Source organism: Cyanistes caeruleus, chromosome 33, assembly GCF_971803275.1.
Source record: "Cyanistes caeruleus chromosome 33, bCyaCae1.hap1.1, whole genome shotgun sequence".
Taxonomy (NCBI): domain Eukaryota; kingdom Metazoa; phylum Chordata; class Aves; order Passeriformes; family Paridae; genus Cyanistes; species Cyanistes caeruleus.
The window spans coordinates 325465-349667 of record NC_141734.1 but is presented as its reverse complement, the minus strand read 5'-3'; the positions used below and the strand labels follow the sequence as shown (position 1 = coordinate 349667).

Below are 24203 nucleotides of genomic sequence, written 5' to 3'. Positions count from 1 at the left end.
TTAATTACCCATCTTTAATGAATAAAACCGATCCCAAACCCAAATCCAGGCCCCAAAACCCAAAAAAAAGCCCCAAAATCCCATTTTTTACCCAAAATTCACCAAAAAAACCCCAATTTTCACCAAGAAAAATTCCCTTAATTAACTAATTACCACTAATTAACCTAATTACCCATCTTTAATGAATAAAACCGATCCCAAACCCAAACCCAGGCCCTAAAAACCCCCAAAACCCCATTTTCCACCCAAATTTCACCAAAAAAACTCCGATTTTCGCCAAAACAAAGAGCTTTAATGCGCTAATCACCGCTAATCACCGCTAATTACCGCTAATTACCGCTAATTACCGGGCTGGCGGGAGATGCGGCGCTGCAGGAAGCGCAGGGGCAGCCCCTCGTGCACCACGGTGCAGACGAAGGCGGCCCCGCCCTCCCACTCCTCCCGCGTCACTTCCAGGCGACTGTACAGGAAGTAGCTCCCCTCCCCCCCCCGCTCCCGGCGCGGCTCCCACGGCGTCACTTCCGGGTTGGCGGGGCCGCCGGAAGAGGAAGGGGCGTGGCCGTCTCGGTGCCATTGGATGTCGATGGCTTCCGGGAAGAAGCCGCGGGCCAGGCAGGTGAGGCTGAGGGTGGGGCGGGGCCCGGAAATTTCCTCCGGGGGGGGTGGGAGGAGGAAGACGGAAGGGGGGAGGCGCTTTCCTGGGGGGAGAAAGGGGGGTTTTGGGAAAAATGTGTTAAAAATGGGGATTTTGGGGGAAAAATTGGGGATTTTGGGGAAAAATTGGGGAAAAATCGGGGAAAAATTGGGGTTTTTAGGGGGGTAAATTGGGGGGAAACTGAGGTAGAATTGGGGGGAAACTGAGGCAGAATTGAGGGGAAACTGAGGCACAATTGGGGGGAAAATTGGGGAAAAATCGGGGAAAAATTGGGGTTTTTAGGGGGGAAATTGGGGGGAAACTGAGGCACAATTGGGGGAAACTGAGGCACAATTGGGGGAAAATTTGGGGGAATTTGGGGAAAAATTGGGGAAAATTTGGGGAAAAATTGGGGAAAAATTGGGGTTTTTAGGGGGGGAAATTGGGGGGAAACTGAGGCACAGTTGGGGGGAAACTGAGGCACAATTGGGGGAAAATTTGGGGGGAAAACGGGAATTTGGGAAAAATTGGGGAAAAATCGGGGTTTTTATGGGGAAAATTGGGGGGAAACTGAGGCACAATTGGGGGGAAACTGAGGCAGAATTGGGGGGAAACTGAGGCACAACTGGGGGGGAAAATGAGGCAAAATTGGGGGAAAAATTGAGAAAAAAATTGGGGTTTTTAGGGGGGAAATTGGGGGAAACTGAGGCACAATTGGGGGGAAACTGAGGCACAATTGGGGGAAAATTTGGGGGAAAAACAGGGGAATTTGGGAAAAATTGGGGAAAAATTGGGGTTTTTATGGGGAAAATTGGGGGGAAACTGAGGCACAATTGGGGGGAAACTGAGGCACAATTGGGGGAAACTGAGGCACAATTGGGGGAAAATTTGGGGGGAAATTTGGGGCAATTTGGGGAAAAATTGGGGAAAATTTGGGGAAAAATTGGGGAAAAATTGGGGTTTTTAGGGGGGGAAATTGGGGGGAAACTGAGGCACAATTGGGGAGAAACTGAGGCACAGTTGGGGGGAAACTGAGGCAGAATTGGGGTGAAAATTTGGGGAAAAAACGGGGGAATTTGGGAAAATATTGGGGAAAATATTGGGGAAAAATTGGGGAAAAATTGGGGAAAAATTGGGGTTTTTAGGGGGGAAATTGGGGGAAACTGAGGCAGAATTGGGAGGAAACTGAGGCACAATTGGGGAAAATCTGGGGGGAAATTTGGGGAATTTGAGAAAAAATTGGGGAAAAATTGGGGAGAAATTGGGGAAAAATTGGGGTTTTTAGGGGGGAAATTGGGGGAAACTGAGGCACAATTGGGGGGAAACTGAGGCAAAATTGGGGGAAATTTGGGAAAAAATTGTGAAAAAATTGGGGAAAAATTGGGGTTGTTGGGGGGAAACCGAGGCAAAATTGGGGAAAATTTGGGGGGAAATTTGGGGGAATTTGTTAAAAAATTGGGGAAAAATTGGGGGGAAAAATTAGGGTAAAATTGGGGGAATTTAGTAAAAAATTGGGGAAAAATTGGGGGAAATTGAGGAAAAAATTGGGGGAAAAATTAGGGGAAAATTGGGGGAATTTGGTAAAAAATTGGGTGAAAAATTGGGGGAAAAAGGAGAAAAATTGGGAGAAACTCAAGAAAAATCGGGAAAAAAAAAAAAAATAAGGGGGAAAAATTCAGAAAAAAATCGGGGAAAAACCAGGAAAAAATCGGAAAAAAAAATCAGAAAAAAATGGGGAAAATTGGGGAAAATTCCGTAAAACTCAGAAACCCCACCCGAACCGGTTTAACCCTTACCTTGCCGCCTCTGCAGCCGCCTCTCCAGCGGCGCCGGCAGCTCGGCGTGGCTGACCCGGCAGACGAAGGCGGCGCCGCTCTCCCAGTCGCCGGCGGCCAGCGGCAGCTCGCTGGTGGCCGAGAAGGTCCCGTTGAACTGGGGCGTGACCCGCAGGGGGAGGGGCGGCTGGAGGTGGCCGCCGGACTCGCGGCTCCAGGTGACGGCCAGGCCCTCGTCGCTGGGCAGGCTGGTGACCAGGCACAGCAGCTTGGGGGTCTGGGAGATGTAGAGGTCCGAGGGGGACGGCGGGAGGACGAAGGTGCGGATCAGGCTGGTGGTGGGGGCTGGAGGAGAGAGGAGAGGGGGTTGGAGAGGACGGAGGTTGAGTTGGGTTGGGGTTGGAGGTCTTGGAGAACCTCAAAAGTTGAGTTTGGGTTGGATTCGGGGTCTTGGAGAACCCAAAATTTGGGTTTGGGTTGGATTCGGGGTCTTGGAGAACCCAAAATTTGGGTTTGGGTTGGATTCGGGGTCTTGGAGAACCCAAAAGTTGAGTTTGGGTTGGATTCGGGGTCTTGGAGAACTTCAAAAGTTGAGTTTGGGTTGGATTCGGGGTCTTGGAGAACCTCAAAAGTTGAGTTTGGGTTGGATTCGGGGTCTTGGAGAACCCAAAATTTGAAGTTGAGTGGGGTTGGAGAGGTTGGAGAAGCCAAAATTCGAGGTTGGGTTGAGTTTGGGGTCTTGGAGAACCCAAAATTCAAGGTTGGGTTGGGTTTGGGGTCTTGGAGAACCCAAAATTTGAGGTTGGAACCATGGGAGAACCCAAAAGTTGGGTTGGAGTTGGGTTTGGGGTCTTGGAGAATCCGAAATTCAAGGTTGGGTTTGGGTTTGGGGTCTTGGAGAACCTCAGAACTTGAGTTGAGGTCTTGGAGACTCCAAAATTTGGGTTGGAGTTGGGTTTGGGGTCTTGGAGAACCCAAAATTTGAGGTTGGAATCATGGGAGAACCTCAAAAGTTGAGTTTGGGTTGGATTCGGGGTCTTGGAGAACCCAAAAGTGGGGTTGGAGTTGGGTTTGGGGTCTCGGAGAACCCAAAATTCGAGGTTGGGTTGGATTCGGGGTCTTGGAGAACCTCAGAACTTGAGCTGAGGTCTTGGAGAACCCAAAATTTGGGTTTGGGTTGGGTTTGAGATCTTGGAGAACCCAAAAGTTGAGTTTGGGTTGGATTCGGGGTCTTGGAGAACCCAAAAGTGGGGTTGGAGTTGGGTTTGGGTCTGTTGGAGAACCCAAACCCAAAATTTTGCTCAATTTCAGGACCTTGAAGACCCCAAAACCCCAAAATTTGGTCAAACTGAAGTTCTCAAGAACTTTGAAGGCCCCAAACCCCAAATTTTGCTCAATTTCAGGACCTTGAAGACCCCCAAACCCCAAAATTTGGTCAAATTCAAGTTCTCAAGAACTTTGAAGGCCCCAGAACCCCAAAATTTGTTCAAACTGAAGTTCTCAAGAACTTTGAAGACCCCAAAACCCCAAAATTTTGGTCAAACTGAAGTTCTCAAGAACTTTGAAGGCCCCAAACCCCAATTTTTGGTCGTTTTAGGACCCTGAAGGCCCCAAAACCCCAAAATTTGGTCAAATTCAAGTTCTCAAGAAATTTGAAGGCCCCAAAACCCCAACATTTTGTTCAAAATGAAGTTCTCAAGAACTTTGAAGACCCCAAACCCCAAATTTTGGTCAAATGAAGAACTATGAAGGCCCCAAACCCCAAAATTTGGTCATTTTAGGACCTTGAAGACCCCAAACCCCAAAATTTGGTCAAATTCAGGTTCTTGAGGATCCCAAACCCCAAAATTTTGGTCAAACTGAAGTTCTCAAGAACTTTGAAGGCCCCAAACCCCAAATTTTGGTCATTTTAGGATCTTTAAGACCCCAAACCCCAAAATTTGTTCAAACTGAAGTTCTCAAGAACTTTGAAGACCCCAAAACCCCAAAATTTTGGTCAAACTGAAGTTCTCAAGAACTTTGAAGGCCCCAAACCCCAAAATTTGGTCAAATTCAGGTTCTTGAGGATCCCAAACCCCAAAATTTTGGTCAAACTGAATTTCTCAAGAACTTTGAAGTCCCCAAACCCCAAAATTTGGTCATTTTAGGACCTTGAAGGCCCCAAAACCCCAAAATTTGTTCAAACTGAAGTTCTCAAGAACTTTGAAGACCCCAAAACCCCAAAATTTTGGTCAAATTGAAGTTCTCAAGAACTTTGAAGGCCCCAAACCCCAAAATTTGGTCAAATGAAGAACTATGAAGGCCCCAAACCCCAAAATTTGGTCATTTTAGGACCTTGAAGGCCCCAAAACCTCAAAATTTGGTCAAACTGAAGTTCTCAAGAACTTTGAAGGCCCCAAACCCCAATTTTTGGTCGTTTTAGGACCCTGAAGACCCCTCCTCACCGGAACAGCTGCGCGCCATCGCCTCCTGGAAGCTTCCGGAAGCCGCGTGCTCCACCTGGCAGGAGAAGCTCTGCTCCCTCCACTCGGCCGTGGTGACGTTGAGGCGCGAGGTCACCCGGAAGGTCCCTGGGGCCTGGTCGGGCGTGGCCTTCTCGGTGTGGGCGTGGCCCACCAGGGGGATCCCGTCCACCAACCAGGTGAGGCTGAGGGTGGGCGGGGCGAAGCCACCGACCAGGCAGAGGAGCTCCACCAATCCATGGTCACCACAGGTCTGGAAGACCTCGACGGTGGGCGGGTGGACCTTGGCGGTCACTGCTGGGAGGAGGTGATGATGTCATCGGTGAGGTAATGGAGAAAGGGGTGGGGTCTCGGGGGTGTGGGCGGGGTTTGAAGGACCTACCTGGGGTGGAGGGGGTGGGGGTGGTGGTGGTGGTGGTGGAGGTCACGGAGGGGTCGCGGCCCGGTGGGAGGAGAGGCCTGGAAGTGCCTGGGGGGGGATGGGGGGAGGAGATCGAGGGGTGGGGTGGGACCTCCCGAGGTGGAGGGACCTCCAGGGGTAGAGGAACCTCAAGGTTGGAGAACCTCAAGGAGGTTGGAGAACCTCAAAGTTGGAGAACCTCAAAGTTGGAGAACCTCAAATTTGGAGAACCTCAAGGTTGGAGAAGCTCAAAGTTGGAGAAGGTCAAATTTGGAGAACCTCAAGGTTGGAGAACTCAAAGTTGGAGAACCTCAAGGTTGGAGAACCTCAAAGTTGGAGAACCTCAAGGTTGGAGAACCTCAACTTTAGAGAACCTCAAGGTTGGAGAACTCAAAGTTGAGGGACCTCAAAGTTGGAGAACCTCAAGGTTGAGGGACCTCAAAGTTGGAGAACCTCAAAGTTGGAGAACCTCAAGGTTGAGGGACCTCAAGGTTGGAGAACCTCAAATTTGGAGAACCTCAAGGTTGGAGAACCTCAAGGTTGGAGAAGCTCAAGGAGGTTGGAGAACCTTGAGGGTGGAGGAACCTCGATGTTGAAGAACCTCGAGGTTGGGTCAATGTTGGAGAACGTCGAGGTTCAAGAACCTCAAGGAGGGTGAAGAGCCTCAACTTTGGAGAACCTCGAGGTTGGAGAACCTCAAGGTTGGGTCAAGTCTGGAGACCCTCAGGGTTGGAGACCTCAGATCTGGAGAACCTCAAGGTTGGAGAACCTGAAGGCTGGAGAACCTCAACTTTGGGTCAACTTTGGGTCAACTTTGGAGAACCTCAGCTCTAGAGAACCTCAGATCTGGAGAAGCTCAAGTTCGGAGACCTCGAGGAGGTTGGAGAACCTCGAGGTTGGAGAAGCTCAACTTTGGAGAACCTCAGACCTGGAGAACCTCAGATCTGGAGAACCTCAAGGCTGGAGGAACCTTGGAGGAACCCTGGAGGAACCGTGGAGGAACCTCAACGGAACCTTGGAGGAACCTTGGAGGAACCCTGGAGGAACCTTGGAGGAACCTTGGAGGAACCTTGGAGGAACCCTGGAGGAACCCTGGAGGAACCTTTGAGGAACCTTGGAGGAACCCTGGAGGAACCGTGGAGGAACCTCAACGGAACCTTTGAGGAACCTTTGAGAAACCCTGGAGGAACCTTGGAGGAACCTTTGAGGAACCTTGGAGGAACCCTGGAGGAACCTTGGAGGAATCTTGGAGGAACCCTGGAGGAACCTTGGAGGAACCTTGGAGGAACCTTGGAGGAACCTTGGAGGAACCCTGGAGGAACCTTGGAGGAACCTCAACGGAACCTTGGAGGAACCTTTGAGGAACCTTGGAGGAACCTTGGAGGAACCTTGGAGGAACCTTTGAGGAACCTTGGAGGAACCCTGGAGGAACCCTGGAGGAACCTTTGAGGAACCCTGGAGGAACCTTTGAGGAACCTTTAAGGAACTCTGGAGGAACCTTTGAGGAACCCTGGAGGAACCTTTGAGGAACCTTGGAGGAACCTCAACGGAACCTTGGAGGAACCTTGGAGGAACCCTGGAGGAACCCTGGAGGAACCTTGGAGGAACCTTTGAGGAACCCTGGAGGAACCCTGGAGGAACCCTGGAGGAACCTTGGAGGAACCTTGGAGAACCTCACCTTTGGATCCCCCCAAGGCCCCGCCCACCCCAGCCCCGCCCCATTCTGGGCGTGACCCCAGGTGATTTTTGGGACCTACCTGGGCTGGGGGTGGAGCCCCCCGAGCTCCTTCCGGGCTCAGGGCGGAGCCCCCCGGGGTGGGCGGAGCCTATGGAGATTCCCACCATTGAAGGGGGTGGGGTCAAGGAGAAGACCACGCCCCCATCTCCTTTTATGGGGTGGGGGTGGGCGGGGCTTGGACCTACCTGGGGTGGAGCTTTGGGAGGTCCAGGTGGGGGCGGGGCTGGGGGTCCCGGGGGTGGGCGGAGCTTGGGGGTCTGGAGGGGGCCGGAAGTGGGGGGAGGGGCGGGGTCAAGGCCACGCCCCCTCCCCCCGAAATGGATTTTGGGGGGATTTGGGGGATTTTGGAGATCCCGGAGGGCGAAAAATTCCAAATTTTGGTCAATTTGGGGACCCCAAAAATCCCAAATTTTGGTCAAATTTAGGACCCAAAAAATCCCCAAAAATCTCAAATTTTGGTCGATTTTAAGACCCCAAAAATTCCGATTTTTGGTCAATTTCAAGACCCCAAAAATCCCAAATTTTGGGACCTCAAAAACCCCAAAAAATCAAAAAAAAATCCCAAATTTCGGTCAATTTTAAAACCCCAAAAATCCCAAATTTTTTGCTCAATTTCAGGACCCAAAAATTCCCCCAAAAAATCCCAAATTTTGGTCAATTTTAGAACTTCAAAAACCCCCCAAAAAATCCCAAATTTCGGTCAACCCAAGACCCCAAAAATTCCAATTTTTGCTCAATTTTAGGACCCGAAAATCCCAAATTTTTCTCATTTTTGGTGACCTCAAACCCCAAAAACCCCAAATTTGGACCAAATTCACCCTCAAAAAACCCAAATTTTGACGAATTTCACCCCAAAAACCCCCAAAAAACCCCAAAAAACCCCAAAACCCCCCAAACCTGCCTCAGTTTCCCTCCTCCCCGCCCCTCCCCCACTCACCCGCCACCTCCACACTTCCGGTTTTCCCCGTGGCTCCGTGCCGGAAGTTGCAGCGGTAACTTCCGGTGGCCGCTTCCGGGATCGGCAGCCGACTTCCGGTGAGGAAAGTTCCGGAAGCCGCTCGCACCTGGGGGATGGGGGAGGGGCCGGGGGTGGGGGAGGGGGTCCAGCTGAGGGTGAGGGGGGAGGGGAAGAAACCGGAAGCCAGGCAGGCCACGCTCTTCCGGGGGGCGGAGCCGCAGGAAGTGAGGGCGGAGAGGGAGGGGGGGGAGGGGCGGACTGAGGTGGGGGGGGGGAGGGGAGGGGAGAGAAAAAAGGGGGAGGGGTTAAAATTGGGGGGGTGGAAAATTCCAGAGGGGATTTCCTGCCCCATAGAAAATCCCATGGGGAATTCCTGCCCCATAGAAAAGGCTCTGCCCCATAGAAAATTCCAGAAGGAATTCCTGCCCCATAGAATATCCTCTGCCCCATAGAAAAACCCATAGAGACTTCTCTGCCCCATAGAAAATTCCAGAAGGAATTCCTGCCCCATAGAAATGACTCTGCCCCATAGAAAACCCCATAGAGACCTCTCTGCCCCATAGAAAATTCCAGAAGGATTTCCTGCCCCATAGAATATCCTCTGCCCCATAGAAAACCCCATAGAGACCTCTCTGCCCCATAGAAAATTCCAGAAGGAACTCCTGCCCCATAGAAAATCCTCTGCCCTATAGAAAACCCTATAGGGAATTTCCTGCCCCATAGAAATGACTCTGCCCCATAGAAAACCCCATAGAGACCCCTCTGCCCCATAGAAAATCCTATAGGGAATTTCCTGCCCCATAGAAAATTCTAGAGGGGATTTCTGCCCCATAGAAATGGCTCTGCCCCATAGAAAACCCCATAGAGACTTCTCTGCCCCATAGAAAATTCCAGAAAGAATTCCTGCCCCATAGAAAGTCTCTGCCCCATAGAAAACCTATAGGGAATTTTCTGCCCCATAGAAAATTTTAGAGGGAATTTCCTGCCCCATAGAGACCCCTCGGCCCCATAGAAAATTCTATAGGGAGCCTCTGCCCCATAGAGACCCCTCTGCCCCATAGAAATCCCTATAGGGTGTCTCTGCCTCATAGAAAATGCTATGAGGAACTTCTACCCCATAGAAAATTCTGTGGGAAATTTCCTGCCCCATAGAAAATGCTCTGCCCCATAGAGAACCCCATAGAGACCTCTCTGCCCTATAGGGAGCTTCTGCCCCATAGAAAACCCTATAGGGAATTTCCTGCCCCATAGAAAATTTTAGAGGGAAATTCTGCCCCATAGAAAATCCTCCAGAGACCCCCCTGCCCCATAGGAACCAGTCGGACCCATAGGAAACCTATAAGGACCCTCCTGCCCCACAGATCGCATCCTGCCCCATAGATCTTCCCGCCCTATAGATCCTCACTGCCCTATAGCAAACCCCCCTGCCCCATAGATCTTCCTGCTCTATAGATCCTCCTGCCCTATAGATCCTCCTGCCCCATAGCAAACCCCCCTGCCCTATACATCCTCCTGCCCCATAGATCCTCCTGCCCCATAGCAAACCCCCCTGCCCCATAGATCCTCCTGCTCCACAGCAAACCCCCCTGCCCCATAGCAAACCCCCCCTGCCCTATAGATCCTCCTGCCCCATAGATCTCCTGCTCTATAAGGACCCTATAGCACAGCTTGGGGCGACCCTGCCCCATAGCGAACCGTGCCCCATAGCAATCCCTGCCCCATAGTGACCGCCCTGCTCTATAGAGACCCTACAGGACAGCTTGGGGCGACCCTGCCCCATAGATCCCCTGCCCCATAAATCCCCCTGCTCTATAGGGACCCTACAGTACAGCTCAGGGACCCCCTGCCCCATAGATCCCATCCTGCCCCATAGCGACCCCTCCTACTCTATAGGGACCCTACAGTACAGCTCAGGCACCCCCTGCCCCATAGCGATCCCTGCCCCACAGATCCCCCTGCTCTATAGAGACCCTACAGTACAGCTCAGGCACCCCCTGCCCCATAGATCCCCTGCCCCATAGCGACCGCCCTACTCTATAGAGACCCTACAGTACAGCTCAGGGACCTCCTGCCCCATAGATCCCATCCTGCCCCATAGATCCCCCTGCCCCATAGATCCCCCTACACTATAGAGACCCTACAGTACAGCTCAAGGACCCCTTGCCCCATGGATTCCCTGCCCCATAGGAGCAGCTTAGGGACCCCCTGACCCACAGATCCCCTTGCCCCATAGGTCCGCCTGCCCCAAAGATCCCCTGACCCACAGATCCCATCCTGCCCCATAGCGACCGCCCTACTCTATAGGGATCCTATAGCACAGCTTGGGCATCCCCTGCCCCATAGCGATCCCTGCCCCCTAGATCCCCTGCCCAATAGCGACCGCCCTACTCTATAGGGACCCTACAGTACAGCTCAGGCACCCCCTGCCCCATAGATCCCATCCTGCCCCATAGATCCCCCTGCCCCATAGATCCCCCTACTCTATAGGGACCCTACAGTACAGCTCAGGGACACCCTGCCCCATAGATCCCATCCTGCCCCATAGATCCCCTGCCCCATAGATCCCCTGCTCTATAGGGACCCTACAGTACAGCTCAGGGAGACCCTGCCCCATAGATCCCATCCTGCCCCATAGATCCCCCTACTCTATAGGGACCCTACAGTAGAGCTCAGGGACCTCCTGCCCCACGGACCTCATCCTGCCCCATAGACTCGCCTGCTCTATAGGGACCCTACAGTACAGCTTGGGGAAACCCTGCCCCATAGATCCTATCCTGCCCTATAGATCCCCCTGCCCCATAGATCCCCTACTCTATAGGAACCCTAGAGTACAGCTCAGGGACCCCCTGCCCCATAGATCCCATCCTGCCCCACAGATCCCCCTACTCTATAGGGACCCTACAGTAGAGCTCAGGGACCTCCTGCCCCACGGACCTCATCCTGCCCCATAGACTCGCCTGCCCCATAGATCCCCTGCTCTATAGGGACCCTACAGTACAGCTTGGGGAGACCCTGCCCCATAGATCCCCCTGCCCCACAGATCCCCTGCCCCATAGCAACCGCCCTACTCTATAGGAACCCTGCAGTTCAGCTTAGGGACCCCCTGCCCCATAGATCCCATCCTGCCCCATAGATCCTCCTGCCCCACAGATCCCATCCTGCCCCATAGATCTTCCTGCCCCACAGATCTGCCCCATAAATCCTTCCTCTGCCCCATAGATCTGCCCCATAGATCCTTCCTCTGCCCCATAGATCTGCCCCATAGATCTGCCCCATAGATCCTTCCTCTGCCCCACAGATCTGCCCCATAAATCCTTCCTCTGCCCCATAGATCTGCCCCACAGATCCTTTCTCTGCCCCATAGCGACCCCAAAACCCCCAGCCCCACAGATCTGCCCCATAGATCCTCCTGCCCCATAAATCTGCCCCATAGATCCTTCCTCTGCCCCATAGATCCTTCCTCTGCCCCATAGATCTGCCCCATAGATTCTCCTGCCCCATAGATCTGCCCCATAGATTCTCCTGCCCCATAGATCCTTTCTCTGCCTCATGGATCTGCCCCACAGATCCTTCCTCTGCCCCACAGATCCCCCAGCCCCACAGATCCCCCCCCCATCCCCTCCTCACCTGCCCCACTCTCGGCTCCTTCTGCCCCACGGCGGCTCCGGCTGCTGCCCCTCCCCCACCCCTTCCCTTTCCCCTCCCCCCTCCCGCCCCTCCCCCACCCCCAACTTCCCCTTTCGGGGGGGGGGTCCCCAAAAAACAAAACCCAATCCCAGAGCTCCCCCCGGCGGCCGAATCTGGGAATTTTCACCCCAAAAAATTCCCAATTTTTGACCGTTTTATCCCAAATTTCCTCCCCCAAAATTCCCTTTTTTTTTCCGTCCCTTCATCCCAAATTTTTCCAAAAAAAAATCAAATTTTTTCACCGTTTTATCCCAAATTTCCTCCCCCAAAATTCCCATTTTTTCACCGTTTCTTTCCCAATTTTTCTCCCCAAAATTCTCGTGGTTTTTTGGCCGTTTCATCCCAAATTTTTCCCCCCAAAAATTCAAATTTTATCCCAGATTTCCTCCCCCAAAAATTCCCAATTTTTCACCGTTTTATCCCAAATTTCCTCCCCCAAAATTCCCTTTTTTTCCCGTCCCTTCATCCCAAATTTTTCCAAAAAAAAAATTCAAATTTTCCCCTTTTTACCCCAATTTTCCTCTCCAAAATTCCCATTTTTTCACCGTTACTTTCCCAATTTTCCTCCCCCCAAAATTCCCATTTTTTCACCATTTTTTCCCCCAAATTTCCCTCCCCAAAAATTCCCAATTTTGAGCTTTTCCTCCCAAATTTCCTCCTCCCCCCAAAAAATTCCCGATTTCCCCCGTTTTTATCCCAAATTTCCGTTTTTGTTTTTTTTCCCCCCCTTCTTCCGGTCCAAGCCCCGCCCCTTCCGGGGCCGCAGCCAATCAGGAGCCGCCGGATCCGCCCGGGAGCCAATCGGGAGCTTCGGTCCAGCGGGGGGCGTCGTCTGCGGGTAAAGGCGGGAATTTGGGGGAATTCTGGGAATTTTGGGGGATTTTGGGCAATTTCAGGGAATTTTGGGGAATTTTGGGGGATTTTGGGGAAAATTTTGGGAATTTTGGGCAATTTCAGGGAATTTTTGGGGATTTTGGGGAATTTGGGGGAAAATTTTGGGAATTTTGGGGGATTTGGGGGGAAATTTGAGAGATTTGGGGGAAATTCAGGGAATTTTGGGCAATTTTGGGCAATTTCAGGGAATTTCGGGCAATTTCAGGGAATTTTTGGAAATTCGGGGGAATTTTGGGGCATTTTGGGGGATTTTAGAGAATTTCAGGGAATTTTGGGGAATTTCAGGGAATTTTTGGGAATTTGGGGGAAATTTGGGGAGTTTTGGGGAGGTTTTGGGCAATTTTGGGCAATTTCCGGGAATTTCGGGAATTTTTAAGAATTTTCAGGGAAATTTGGGGATTTTTGAATATTTTGGGGAATTTTGGGGGGATTTGGGGAATTTTGGGGCGATTTTCACCAATTTCAGGGAATTTTGGGGGGGATTTTGGGGGAAATTTGGGGAATTTTGGGGAATTCTGGAGAATTTGGGGGAATTTTGGGGGAAATTTGGGGGATTTTGGAGCTGGGACCGGTCCAAACTGGTCTGGACTGGTTTGGACTGGATTGGACTGGTTCAGACCGGTTTAAACTGGTTTAAACTGGTTTGGACTGGTCTGAACTGGTTTAAACTGGTCTAAACTGGTTTGGACTGGTCTGAACTGGTTTAAACTGGTCCGGACTGGTTCTGACTGGTTTGAACTGGTCTGGACTGGGAATTCTGGGGCTGGGATCCGGCCTGAACTGGTCTAAACTGGTTTGAACTGGTCTAAACTGGTTTAAACTGGTTTGGACTGGTCTGGACTGGTTTAAACTGGTCTAAACTGGTTTGGGCTGGTCTGGACTGGTTCTGACTGGTCTGGACTGGTTTAAACCGGTCCGGACTGGTCCGGACTGGTTCTGACTGGTTTGAACTGGTCTGGACTGGGAATTCTGGGGCTGGGATCCGGCCTGAACTGGTCTAAACTGGTTTGGGCTGGTCTGGACTGGTTCTGACTGGTTCTGACTGGTTCTGACTGGTCTGAACTGGTCTAAACTGGTTTGGACTGGTTCAGACTGGTTTAAACTGGTCTGAACTGGGAACGGCAGAGCTGGGACTGGTTCTGAACTGGTCTAAACTGGTTTAAACTGGTCTGAACTGGCTTGGGCTGGTTCTGACTGGTCTGGACTGGTTCTGACTGGTTTAAACTGGTCTAAACTGGTTTGGACTGGTCTGAACTGGTCTAAGCCGGATTTGACTGGTTCTGACTGGTTCTGACTGGTTCTGACTGGTCTAAACTGGTTCTAACTGGTTTGGACTGGTCTGGACTGGGAATGCTGGAGCTGGGACTGGTCTGAACTGGTTTAAACTGGTCTGAACTGGTTTGGGCTGGTTCTGACTGGTTCTGACTGGTTTAAACTGGTTCTGACTGGTCTAAACCGGTTTGGGCTGATCTAAACTGGTTTAAACTGGTTCCGACTGGTTCTGACTGGTCTAAACTGGTTCTAACTGGTTTGGACTGGTCTGGACTGGGAATGCTGGAGCTGGGACTGGTCTGAACTGGTTTAAACTGGTCTGAACTGGTTTGGGCTGGTTCTGACTGGTTCTGACTGGTTTAAACTGGTTCTGACTGGTCTAAACCGGTTTGGGCTGATCTAAACTGGTTTAAACTGGTTCCGACTGGTTCTGACTGGTCTGAAATGGTTTGAACTGGTTTGGACTGGTCTGGACTGGTCTATACTGGTCTGAACTGGGAATGCTGGAGCTGGGACTGGTTCTGACTGGTTTAAACTGGTTTAAACTGGTCTGAACTGGTTTGGGCTGGTCTGAACTGGTTCTGACTGGTCTGGACTGGTTTAAACTGGTTCTGACTGGTCTGAACTGGTCTGGACTGGTTTAAACTGGTTTGGACTGGTTTAAACTGGTTCTGACTGGTTTAAACTGGTCTAAACTGGTTCTGACTGGTCTGAACTGGTCTGGACTGGTTTAAACTGGTCTGGACTGGTTTAAACTGGTCTAAACTGGTTCTGACTGGTCTGAACTGGTCTGGACTGGTTTAAACTGGTCTGAACTGGTTTAAACTGGTCTAAACTGGTTCTGACTGGTCCGAACTGGGAGCTCAGGGCAGGGAGGGACCCCAAATTCGGGATTTTTCAGCCCAAAACGGAGCCGGAAACTCCCAAAAATTCAGCCCTGAAATCGCCCAAATTCAACCCAAAAATTCCCCCCAAAATCCCCCAAATTCAACCCAAATTCAACCCAAAATTCCAAATTCAGCCCAAAATTCCAAAACTGAACCCAAAATCCCCCAAATTCAACCCAAAAATCCCCAAACTCCCCAAATTTTGCCCAAAATCCCCCAAATTCAACCCAAAATTCCAAAATTCAGCCCAAAATTCCCCTAAATTCCCCCAAATCCCCCAAATTCAACCCAAAATTCCAAAATTGAACCCAAAATCCCCCAAATTCCCAAAAATTCCCCAAATTCAGCCCAAAATTCAGCCCAAAATCCCAAAATCCCCCAAATTCAACCCAAAATTCCCAAATTCAACCCAAAATTCCCCCAAATCCCCGAAAATCGCCCAAATTCAACCCAAAAATTCCCCCAAAATCCCCCAAATTCAATCCAAAATTCCAGAATTGAACCCAAAATTCCCCAAAATCCCCAAAATTCCCAAAATCCCCAAATTCACCCCAAAATCTCCCAAATTCATCCCAAAATTCCCCCAAAATCCCAAAATCTCCCAAATTCAGCCCAAAAATCCCCAAATTCAGCCCCAAAATTGCCCAAATTCAACCCAAAATTCCCCAATTCAATTAAAAACTCCCAAAATTCAGCCCCGAAAATACAAAATTGAGCCCAAAATCCCAAAATCTCCCAAATTCAACCCAAAACTCCCAAAATCCACCCAAAAATCTCCCAGATTTTGCCCAAAATCCCCCAAATTCAGCCCAAAATCCCCAAATCCACCCAAAATCCCCAAATCCACCCAAAATCTCCCAGATTCAGCCCAAAATTCACCCCAAATCCCCCAAATTCAGCCTCAAAATCCCCAAAATCCCCAAATTCAGCCCCAAAATCCCAAAAATCCCCAATTTCAGCCCAAATCCGAGCCCAGACACCGGAAATGCCCAAATTTCAACAAAAAACCCCAAAATTCAGAAATTTTACCTCAAATCTTCTCAGGTGATCTCGGACCAGGTGAGGATTTGTTTAAACCGAGTTTAAACCCCAAAATCTCCAAAATTCAACCCAAAACTGAGCCTAAAGCACAAAAATCACCAAAAATTGCCCAAAATTGTCAAAATTTGACCCAAAAATTGGGGTTTTTAACCCAAATCTTCTCAGGTGATTCTGAACCAGGTGAGGATTTGTTAAAACCGAGTTTAAACCCCCAAATCTCCCAAATTCACCCCAAAACTGAGCCTGAAAGCTCAAAAATCACCAAAAAAGCCCAAAATTGCCCAAAATTGTCAAAATTTGACCCAAAAATTGGGGTTTTTAACCCAAATCTTCTCAGGTGATCCCAGATCAGGTGAGGATTTGTTAAAACTGAGTTTAAATGCCAAAATCTCCAAAATTCAACCCAAAACTGAGCCTAAAGCACAAAAATCACCAAAAATTGCCCAAAATTGTCAAAATTTGACCCAAAAATTGGGGTTTTTAACCCAAATCTTCTCAGGTGATCCCAGACCAGGTGAGGATTTATTAAAACTGAGTTTAAACCCCAAAATCTCCAAAATTCAACCCAAAACTGAGCCTAAAGCACAAAAATCACCAAAAATTGCCCAAATTTGCCCAAATTTGCCCCAAAAATTGGGGTTTTTAACCCAAATCCTCTCAGGTGATTCTGAACCAGGTGTGGCTTTGTTAAAACCGAGTTTAAACCCCAAAATTTCCAAAATTCACCCCAAAACTGAGCCTAAAGCACAAAAATCACCAAAAATTGCGCAAAATTGTCAAAATTTGACCCAAAATTTGGGGTTTTTAACCCAAATCCTCTCAGGTGATTCTGAACCAGGTGAGGATTTGTTAAAACCGAGTTTAAGCCCCCAAATCTCCAAAATTCACTCCAAAACTGAGCCTAAAGCACAAAAATCACCAAAAAAGCCCAAAATTGCCCAAAATTGCACTAATTTGACCCAAAATTTGGGGTTTTTAACCCAAATCCTCTCAGGTGATTCTGAACCAGGTGTGGCTTTGTTAAAACCGAGTTTAAGCCCCAAAATCTCCAAAATTCACCCCAAAACTGAGTCTAAAATCTCAAAAAACGCAAATTTGACCCAAAATTGCCCAAATTCACCCCAAAACTGAACTTAAAAACTCAAAAAACATCAAAATAGCCCTAAATTGCCCAAAATCTCCCAAATTCACCCCAAAACCGAACCCAAAAGCTCAAAAATCACCAAAATCACCCCAAATTTACCCAAAATCGCCCCAATTTGACCCAAAATCTCCCAAATTCACCCCAAATTCTCCCACCTGTATCCGGCTCCTCTCACCTGAGGCTCGCCCGAGGGAGGGGGCGTGGCCGCCGTGACGTCACCGATGACGTCACTCCCAGACGGGGCGTGGCCTCGTCAAAAAACCGCAATTTCCTGGAGTTGTTTTTGAGGTTTTTTCGGGGAAATTTCGGGGGTTTTGGGGGGTTCGTGGGCGTGGCTTGTTATGCTAATTAAGGAGGGTTTCCCGCCCAAAAAAAGGCCACGCCCACCCGGCGTTTTCCTGCCTTTTTTTTGAGGGGATTTTCGGCCATTTTGAATCGAAATTGTTTTGGGTTTTTTTGGGTCAAATTTGGGAGTTTTTAATTGGGATTTTTTTAACCCGGGTGTGGGCGTGGCCTCTCTCATGCTAATTACCCCCCTCTCCCCCTCAGAGCCCGCCCACTCCCTTGGTATTTTCCCGCCATTTTGCTGTAGAGCTGTCGGGCATCTTGGTCAGCCATCTTGGTCGGCCATCTTGGTCAGCCATCTTGGTCGGCCATCTTGGTCAGCCATCTTGGTTGTCCATCTTGGTCAGCCATCTTGGTCGGCCATCTTGGTCAGCCATCTTGGTTGTCCATCTTGGTCAGCCATCTTGGTCGGCCATCTTGGTCGGCCATCTTGGTCAGCCATCTCGGTCGGCCATCTTGGCTCGATTTTCCGCCATCTTGAATCAGATTTTTGGGGTTTTTCCGGCGTTTTTTGGGTGTTTTCCACCGGGATTTTTTCCCCCTGGATGTGGGCGTGGCCTCCCTACTCATGCTAATTAACCCCCCCCTCTCCCCCTCAGAGCCCGCCCGCTCCCCCGTGCTTTTCCCGCTCTACACCTGCCAGGACTGCGAGGATCAGGTGACCTTCGCCTGCCTGGCTTCCGGTTTTTTCCCGTCGCCGGCCGAGATCACGTGGGAGGGCGTGGCCGAGGGCGGGGCCATCCGGGAGTTCCAGGAAGTGCTGATGGGCGCCGGCCGCTACGGCCGCAGCTCCCGGGTCACGGTGGGCGTGGCCGAGGCCGAGGGAGTGAACTTCCGGTGCCGGGCGGAGCATCGGGGGAGCAGCGTCAGCATCGACATGGAAGGTGAGCAAAGCCTGGGAATTTGGGTTAAAAATCGGTGGTTTTGGGTTAAAATTCAGGATTTTGGGTTAAAGTTGGGGATTTTCAGTGAAAATCGGGGAAATTCGGGTTAAAATTCAGGATTTTGGGTTAAAATTGGGGATTTTCGGTGAAAAGTGGGGAAATTTGGGTCAAAATTAGGGAATTCGGGTTAAAATTCAGGATTTTGGGTGAAAATTGGGGATTTGGAGTGAAAATTGGGGAAATTTGGGTTAAAATTAGGGATTTTGGTTTAAAGTTGGGGATTTTGGGTTAAAATAGGGGAATTTGGGTTAAAATTCAGGATTTTGGGTTAAAATTGGGGATTTGGGGTGAAAATTGGGAATTTGGGGTTAAAATTGGGGATTTGGGGTGAAAATTGGAGATTTTGGGTTAAAATTCGGGATTTGGGGTCAAATTTCGGTATTTTGGATTAAAATTTAGGATTTTGGGGTTAAAATTGGGGATTTGGAGTGAAAATTGGGGAAATTTGGGTTAAAATTGGGGGATTTGGGTTAAAATCGGGAAAATTTGGGTGAAAATTGGGGATTTTGGGTTAAAATTGGGTTAAAATTTGGGTTAAAATTTGGGATTTTGGGGCATTTTGGGGAACACCTGTCTGGGATTTTTTGGGATACCTGTCCAGGATATTTTCCTCACCTCACCTGTCCCCTCCCCCCACACAGGCTGCCCCCGCCCTCTCGTGGATTTCTCCGTCTCCCTCCTGAGCGACCCCCAGCTGTCCCACCTGGAGCTGCCCCAGGTGCTCCTCCTCTGCCAGGTGAGGGGGCGGGGCTCCGACGAGGCCACCCTCACCTGGTTTGTCAACGGTGACGTCGCCGAGATGGAGGCGGAGCTCTCCACCTGCGAGGAGGGCGGGGCCGGGGAGGTGACGCTGAGCGGCCGCGTCAACGTCAGCCGGGAATTGTGGGATGCGGGAGCCACCTTCACCTGCCAGGCGGGCCACGCCCAGCTGGCCACGCCCCGCAACGCCTCCATCAGCACCTTCTGCAAAGGTAGGGATTTTTTGGGGGGAACTTTTGGGAATTTTTGGGGAATTTTTGGGGAATTTTTTTGAGATTTTTTGGGATTTTTTGGGATTTTTTGGGGAATTTTTTTGAGAATTTTTGGGGATTTTTTGAGGATTTTTTGGGAATTTTTGGGGATTTTTTTTGGAATTTTGGGGGATTTTTTGGGGGATTTTTTGGGATTTTTTGGGGGATTTTTTTTGAATTTTGGGGGGATTTTGGGGAATTTTGGGGGAATTTTTGGGGAATTTTGGGGAATTTTGGGGGCATTTTTTGGGAATTTTTGGGGGGATTTTTTGGGAATTTTTGGGGATTTTTTGGGGGTTTTTTTGGGATTTTTTTGTGAATTTTTGGGGATTTTTTTTGAGGAAATTCTGCGAAATTTTGAGATTTTTTTGGGTGGAATTCAGTGAATTTTTGAGAACTTTTTGGAAGAAATTTGGTGAAATTTGGAGGTTTTTTGGAGGAAATTTAGACTTTTTTTTTTGGAAAAAAAAAAATCTCCTTTTTTTTGCCCAAATTTTTTCTTTCCCCAAACACCATTTTTCTTCTCCAAAAATCCCATTTTTCCACCTAAAAATCTCATTTTTCCACCTAAAAATTCCAATTTTTTCCCCAAAAATGCCATTCTTTAACCCAAATCCACTTTCAACCAAACCCCATTTTTCTTCCCTAAAAATCTCATTTTCCTCCTAAAAATCCCAAATTTTTCAGCAAAAACTCCCATTTTTTCACTTAAAAACCCCAATTTTTTCCCAAAATCCCCATTTTTTCACCCGAATTTTCTCTTTCTCCAAACCCCATTTTTCTCCCCTAAAAACCCCATTTTTTCACCTAAAAATCCCATTTTCTCACCAAAAATTCCATTTTTTTCCCAAAAATGCCATTTATTAACTGAAATCCCATTTTTTCCAATCAAAACTCATTTTTCCACCTAAAAATCTCATTTTTCCACCTAAAAACCCCAAACTTTTTCCCAAAATCCCCGTTTTTTCACCCGAATCTTCTCTTCTCCCAGCTTCCCGTCCCTCCCCTTCCATCTCCCTCCTCCCTCCCTCCCTCCTGGACCTCTACCTGTCCACCACGCCCAACATCACCTGCGTGGCCACCAACCTGAAATCCCCGGAGCCCAAATTCACCTGGAGCCGCTCCTCGGGCGGGGCCCTGGGCGTGGCCACTTCCGACCCCGCCCAGAAACTCCCCAACGGCTTCTACGAGGTGCAGAGCCACCTGGGGATCTGCGCCGAGGATTGGAACTCGGGCGACACCTTCACCTGCACCGTCACCGCCGAGGAGCTGGGGCCCACGGCCATGGTCGGAACCATCCGGAAGGACACGGGTCAGTGAGGGTTTTGGGGGGAATTCGGGGGTTTTTGGGATTTTTTGGGATTTTTTGGGGGGTTTTTTGGGATTTTTTGTGAATTTTTTGAGATTTTTTGGGGGGTTTTATCGTGATTTTTTGGGGGTTTTATAGAGATTTTTTGTGAATTTTTTGAGATTTTTTTAGAGGTTTTTTTTGGGTTTTTTGGGGGGTTTTTAAAGGGTTTTTATAGAGATTTTATGGGGATTTATGGGGATTTTTTGGGGGGTTTTTTAGGGTTTTATTGGGATTTTTTGTGAATTTTTAGAGGTTTTTGGGGGGATATTTTTAGAGGGTTTTTTCGGGGTTTTTTTTGGGTTTTTTAGGGGTTTTTATAGACATTTTATGAGGATTTGGGTGGATTTTATTGGGGTTTTATTGGGATTTTTTTGGGGTTTTATTGGGATTATTATTGGGATTTTTTCAGGTTTTATTGCGATTTTTAGGGGGGATTTTATTGGGATTTTATAGGAATTTTATAGGGATTTTTTTGAGGTTTTTTTTTGCTTTTTGGGTTTTTTTTCCCGTGGAAATTTCAGGAGATTTCGGGGAATTTGGAGAAGTTTATTCCCGGGTTTGGGGCGGTGATTTCGTGGTTTTGGCGTCGAAATTCCGGATTTTGGAGTCAAAATTCCCAATTTTGGGGTGGGAATTCCCAGTTTTGGAGCTGGAGACCCAACTGGTCCATACTGGGAGACCCAACTGGGAATGGTTTTTCCCAACCGGAAATGGTGTTTCCCAACTGGGAATGGTTTATCCCAACTGGGAATGGTTTATCCCAACTGGGAATGATTTATCCCAACTGGGAATGGTTTATCCCAACTGGGAATGGTTTATCCCAACTGGAAATGATTTATCCCAACTGGGAATGGTTTATCCCAATTGGGAATGGATTATCCCAACTGGGAATGGTTTATTCCAACTGGGAATGGTTTATCCCAACTGGGATTAGTTTTTCCCAACCGGAAATGGTTTCTTCAACTGGGAACTCAACTGGGATTGGTTTTTCCCAACTGGGAATGGTGAAGTCAACTGGGATCCAACTGGGAGACCCAACTGGGAATGGTTTATCCCAACTGGGAATGGTTTATCCCAATTGGGAATGGTTTATTCCAACTGGGAATGGTTTTCCCAACTCGGATTAGTTTTTCCCAACCGGAAATGGTTTCTTCAATTGGGAACCCAACTGGAAATGGTTTTTCCCAACTGGGAATGGTGGAGTTAACTGGGAGACTGAACTGGGAATGGTTTTTCCCAACCGGAAATGGTTTTTCCCATCTGGGAATGGTTTATTCAACTGGGAATGGTGAGTATAACTGGGACACCCAACCGGAAATGGTTTTTCCCAACCGGAAATGGTTTCTTCAACTGGGGAACCCAACTGGGATTGGTTTTCCCAACTGGGAATGGTGAACCCAACTGGGAACTCAACTGGGAACCCAACTGGGAATGGTTTATCCCAACTGGGATTGGCTCATCCCAACTGGGAATGGTTTATCCCAACCGGAAATGGTTTTTCCCAGCTGGGAACTTAACTGGGATTGGCTCTCCCAACTGGGAGACCCAACTAGGAATGGTTTTTCCCAACTGGGAATGGTTTCTTCAACTGGGAACCCAACCGGGATTGGTTTTCCCCAACCGGAAATGGTTTCTCCCAACCGCAAATGGTTTTTCCCAACTGGGAATTGAACTGGGATTGGTTTTCCCAGCTGGGAACTTAACTGGGATTGGTTCTCCCAGCTGGGACACCCAACCGGAAATGGTTTCTCCCAACCGGAAATGGTTTCTCCAAGCTGGGAACTGAACTGGGATTGGTTCTCCCAACCGGAAATGGTTTCCTCTCCCCGACACCTCTTTTCCCCCCCCTCCCCACCCCCTCGCAGGCGCCCCCGCCGTGGCCCCCAAGGTCTTCGTCTTCCCTCCGCCCCCGGAAGAGCTGGCGCTGGCCGAGACGGCCACCTTGACCTGCCTGGCCAGCGGCTTCTTCCCCCGGGACATCCTCCTCACCTGGACCCGCCAGGACGCCCCCCTGGACCCCCGCGACTACTCCCTGCTGGGCCCGGAGCCGGACGCCGGCGCTTCCGGAACCTTCTCGCTCTACTCCAAGCTGTCGGTGCCGGTGGAGCAGTGGCGGCGCGGCGACGTCTTCACCTGCGTGGTGGGGCACGACGGCGCGGCCGTGAAGTTCATCCAGAGGAGCCTGGACAGGACGGCGGCGCGGCCGGCCAGCGTCAACGTCTCGGTGGTGCTGGCCGACTCCGACCTCGTCTGCTATTAACTGGGAATTTTCTGGAGTTTTCTGGAATTTTCCGGGATTTTTCTGGAATTTTCGCGATTTTTCTAGAATTTTCTGGTATTTTTCTGGAATTTTCTGGGGTTTTTTGCTAATTTTTGTGAATTTTCGCGAGATTTTTTGGTGAATTTTCGCGAATTTTCATCAATAAAATCAGATTTGGAGAAATCGAAATGCGGGTTTTGGAGATTTTGTTTCCCGGGGAAATGGCGGATTCGGGGTGAAAAATGGGGATTTTGGGGGTGAAATGTGTATTTTTGGAGGAAGAAGTGGGTTTGGGGTGAAATCCATGGATTTTAGGGGTTAAAAGCAGATTTTAGGGGAAAAAGGTGGATTTCAGGAGGAAAAAGTGGATTTTTGGAGGAAAACGTGGATTTGGGTTGAAATCCATGGATTTTAGGAAGAAAGTGTGGATTATTGGACGAAACCGTGGATTATTGGACGAAAACGCGGATTTTAGACGGAAAACACAGATTTGGGGTGAAAATCCCAGATTTTAGGAGGAAAACGCGGATTTTTGGATGAAAACGCGGATTTCAGGCGGGAAAAAGCAGATTTTGGGGTGAAACCCGTGGATTTGAGGGGCGCCGTGAAGTTCATCCAGAGGAGCCTGGACAGGACGGCGGCGCGGCCGGCCAGCGTCAACGTCTCGGTGGTGCTGGCCGACTCCGACCTCGTCTGCTATTAACTGGGAATTTTCTGGAGTTTTCTGGAATTTTCCGGGATTTTTCTGGAATTTTCGCGATTTTTCTAGAATTTTCTGGTATTTTTCTGGAATTCTCTGGGGTTTTTTGCTAATTTTTGTGAATTTTCGCGAGATTTTTTGGTGAATTTTCGCGAATTTTCATCAATAAAATCAGATTTGGAGAAATCGAAATGCGGGTTTTGGAGATTTTGTTTCCCGGGGAAATGGCGGATTCGGGGTGAAAAATGGGGATTTTGGGGGTGAAATGTGTATTTTTGGAGGAAGAAGTGGGTTTGGGGTGAAATCCATGGATTTTAGGAGTTAAAAGCAGATTTTAGGGGAAAAAGGTGGATTTCAGGAGGAAAAAGTGGGGTTTTGGAGGAAAACGTGGATTTGGGTTGAAATCCATGGATTTTAGGAAGAAAGTGTGGATTATTGGACGAAACCGTGGATTATTGGACGAAAACGCGGATTTTAGACGGAAAACACAGATTTGGGGTGAAATTCCCAGATTTTAGGAGGAAAACGCGGATTTTTGGATGAAAACGCGGATTTCAGGCGGGAAAAAGCAGATTTTGGGGTGAAACCCGTGGATTTGAGGGGCGCCGTGAGGTTCATCCAGAGGAGCCTGGACAGGACGGCGGCGCGGCCGGCCGGCGTCAACGTCTCGGTGGTGCTGGCCGACTCCAACCTCGTCTGCT

The 24203-nt window shown here is 49.3% G+C and overlaps 1 long non-coding RNA gene and 2 gene segments (V, D, J or C); 1 reads left to right on the top strand and 2 right to left on the bottom strand.

The window, feature by feature from the left end:
* Positions 1 to 339: 339 nt before the first annotated feature.
* Positions 340 to 5111, bottom strand: LOC111943548 (Ig mu chain C region-like). The segment is given in 4 exon segments: positions 340 to 698; positions 2431 to 2754; positions 4854 to 5056; positions 5104 to 5111. Coding segments are annotated over 4 exon segments (894 nt in total).
* A 63-nt stretch (positions 5112 to 5174) lies between these two features.
* On the bottom strand, positions 5175 to 7261 carry LOC147647807 (uncharacterized). Its single transcript, XR_015281339.1, has 3 exons — positions 7195 to 7261; positions 7029 to 7097; positions 5175 to 5340 (listed from the first exon to the last, which is right to left on the bottom strand). It is a non-coding gene; the product is annotated as an uncharacterized LOC147647807 (long non-coding RNA).
* A 10529-nt stretch (positions 7262 to 17790) lies between these two features.
* LOC111945319 (Ig alpha chain C region-like) lies at positions 17791 to 22991 on the top strand. The segment is given in 4 exon segments: positions 17791 to 18121; positions 18823 to 19152; positions 20183 to 20503; positions 22408 to 22991. Coding segments are annotated over 4 exon segments (1362 nt in total).
* The last annotated feature ends 1212 nt before the right edge of the window (positions 22992 to 24203 follow it).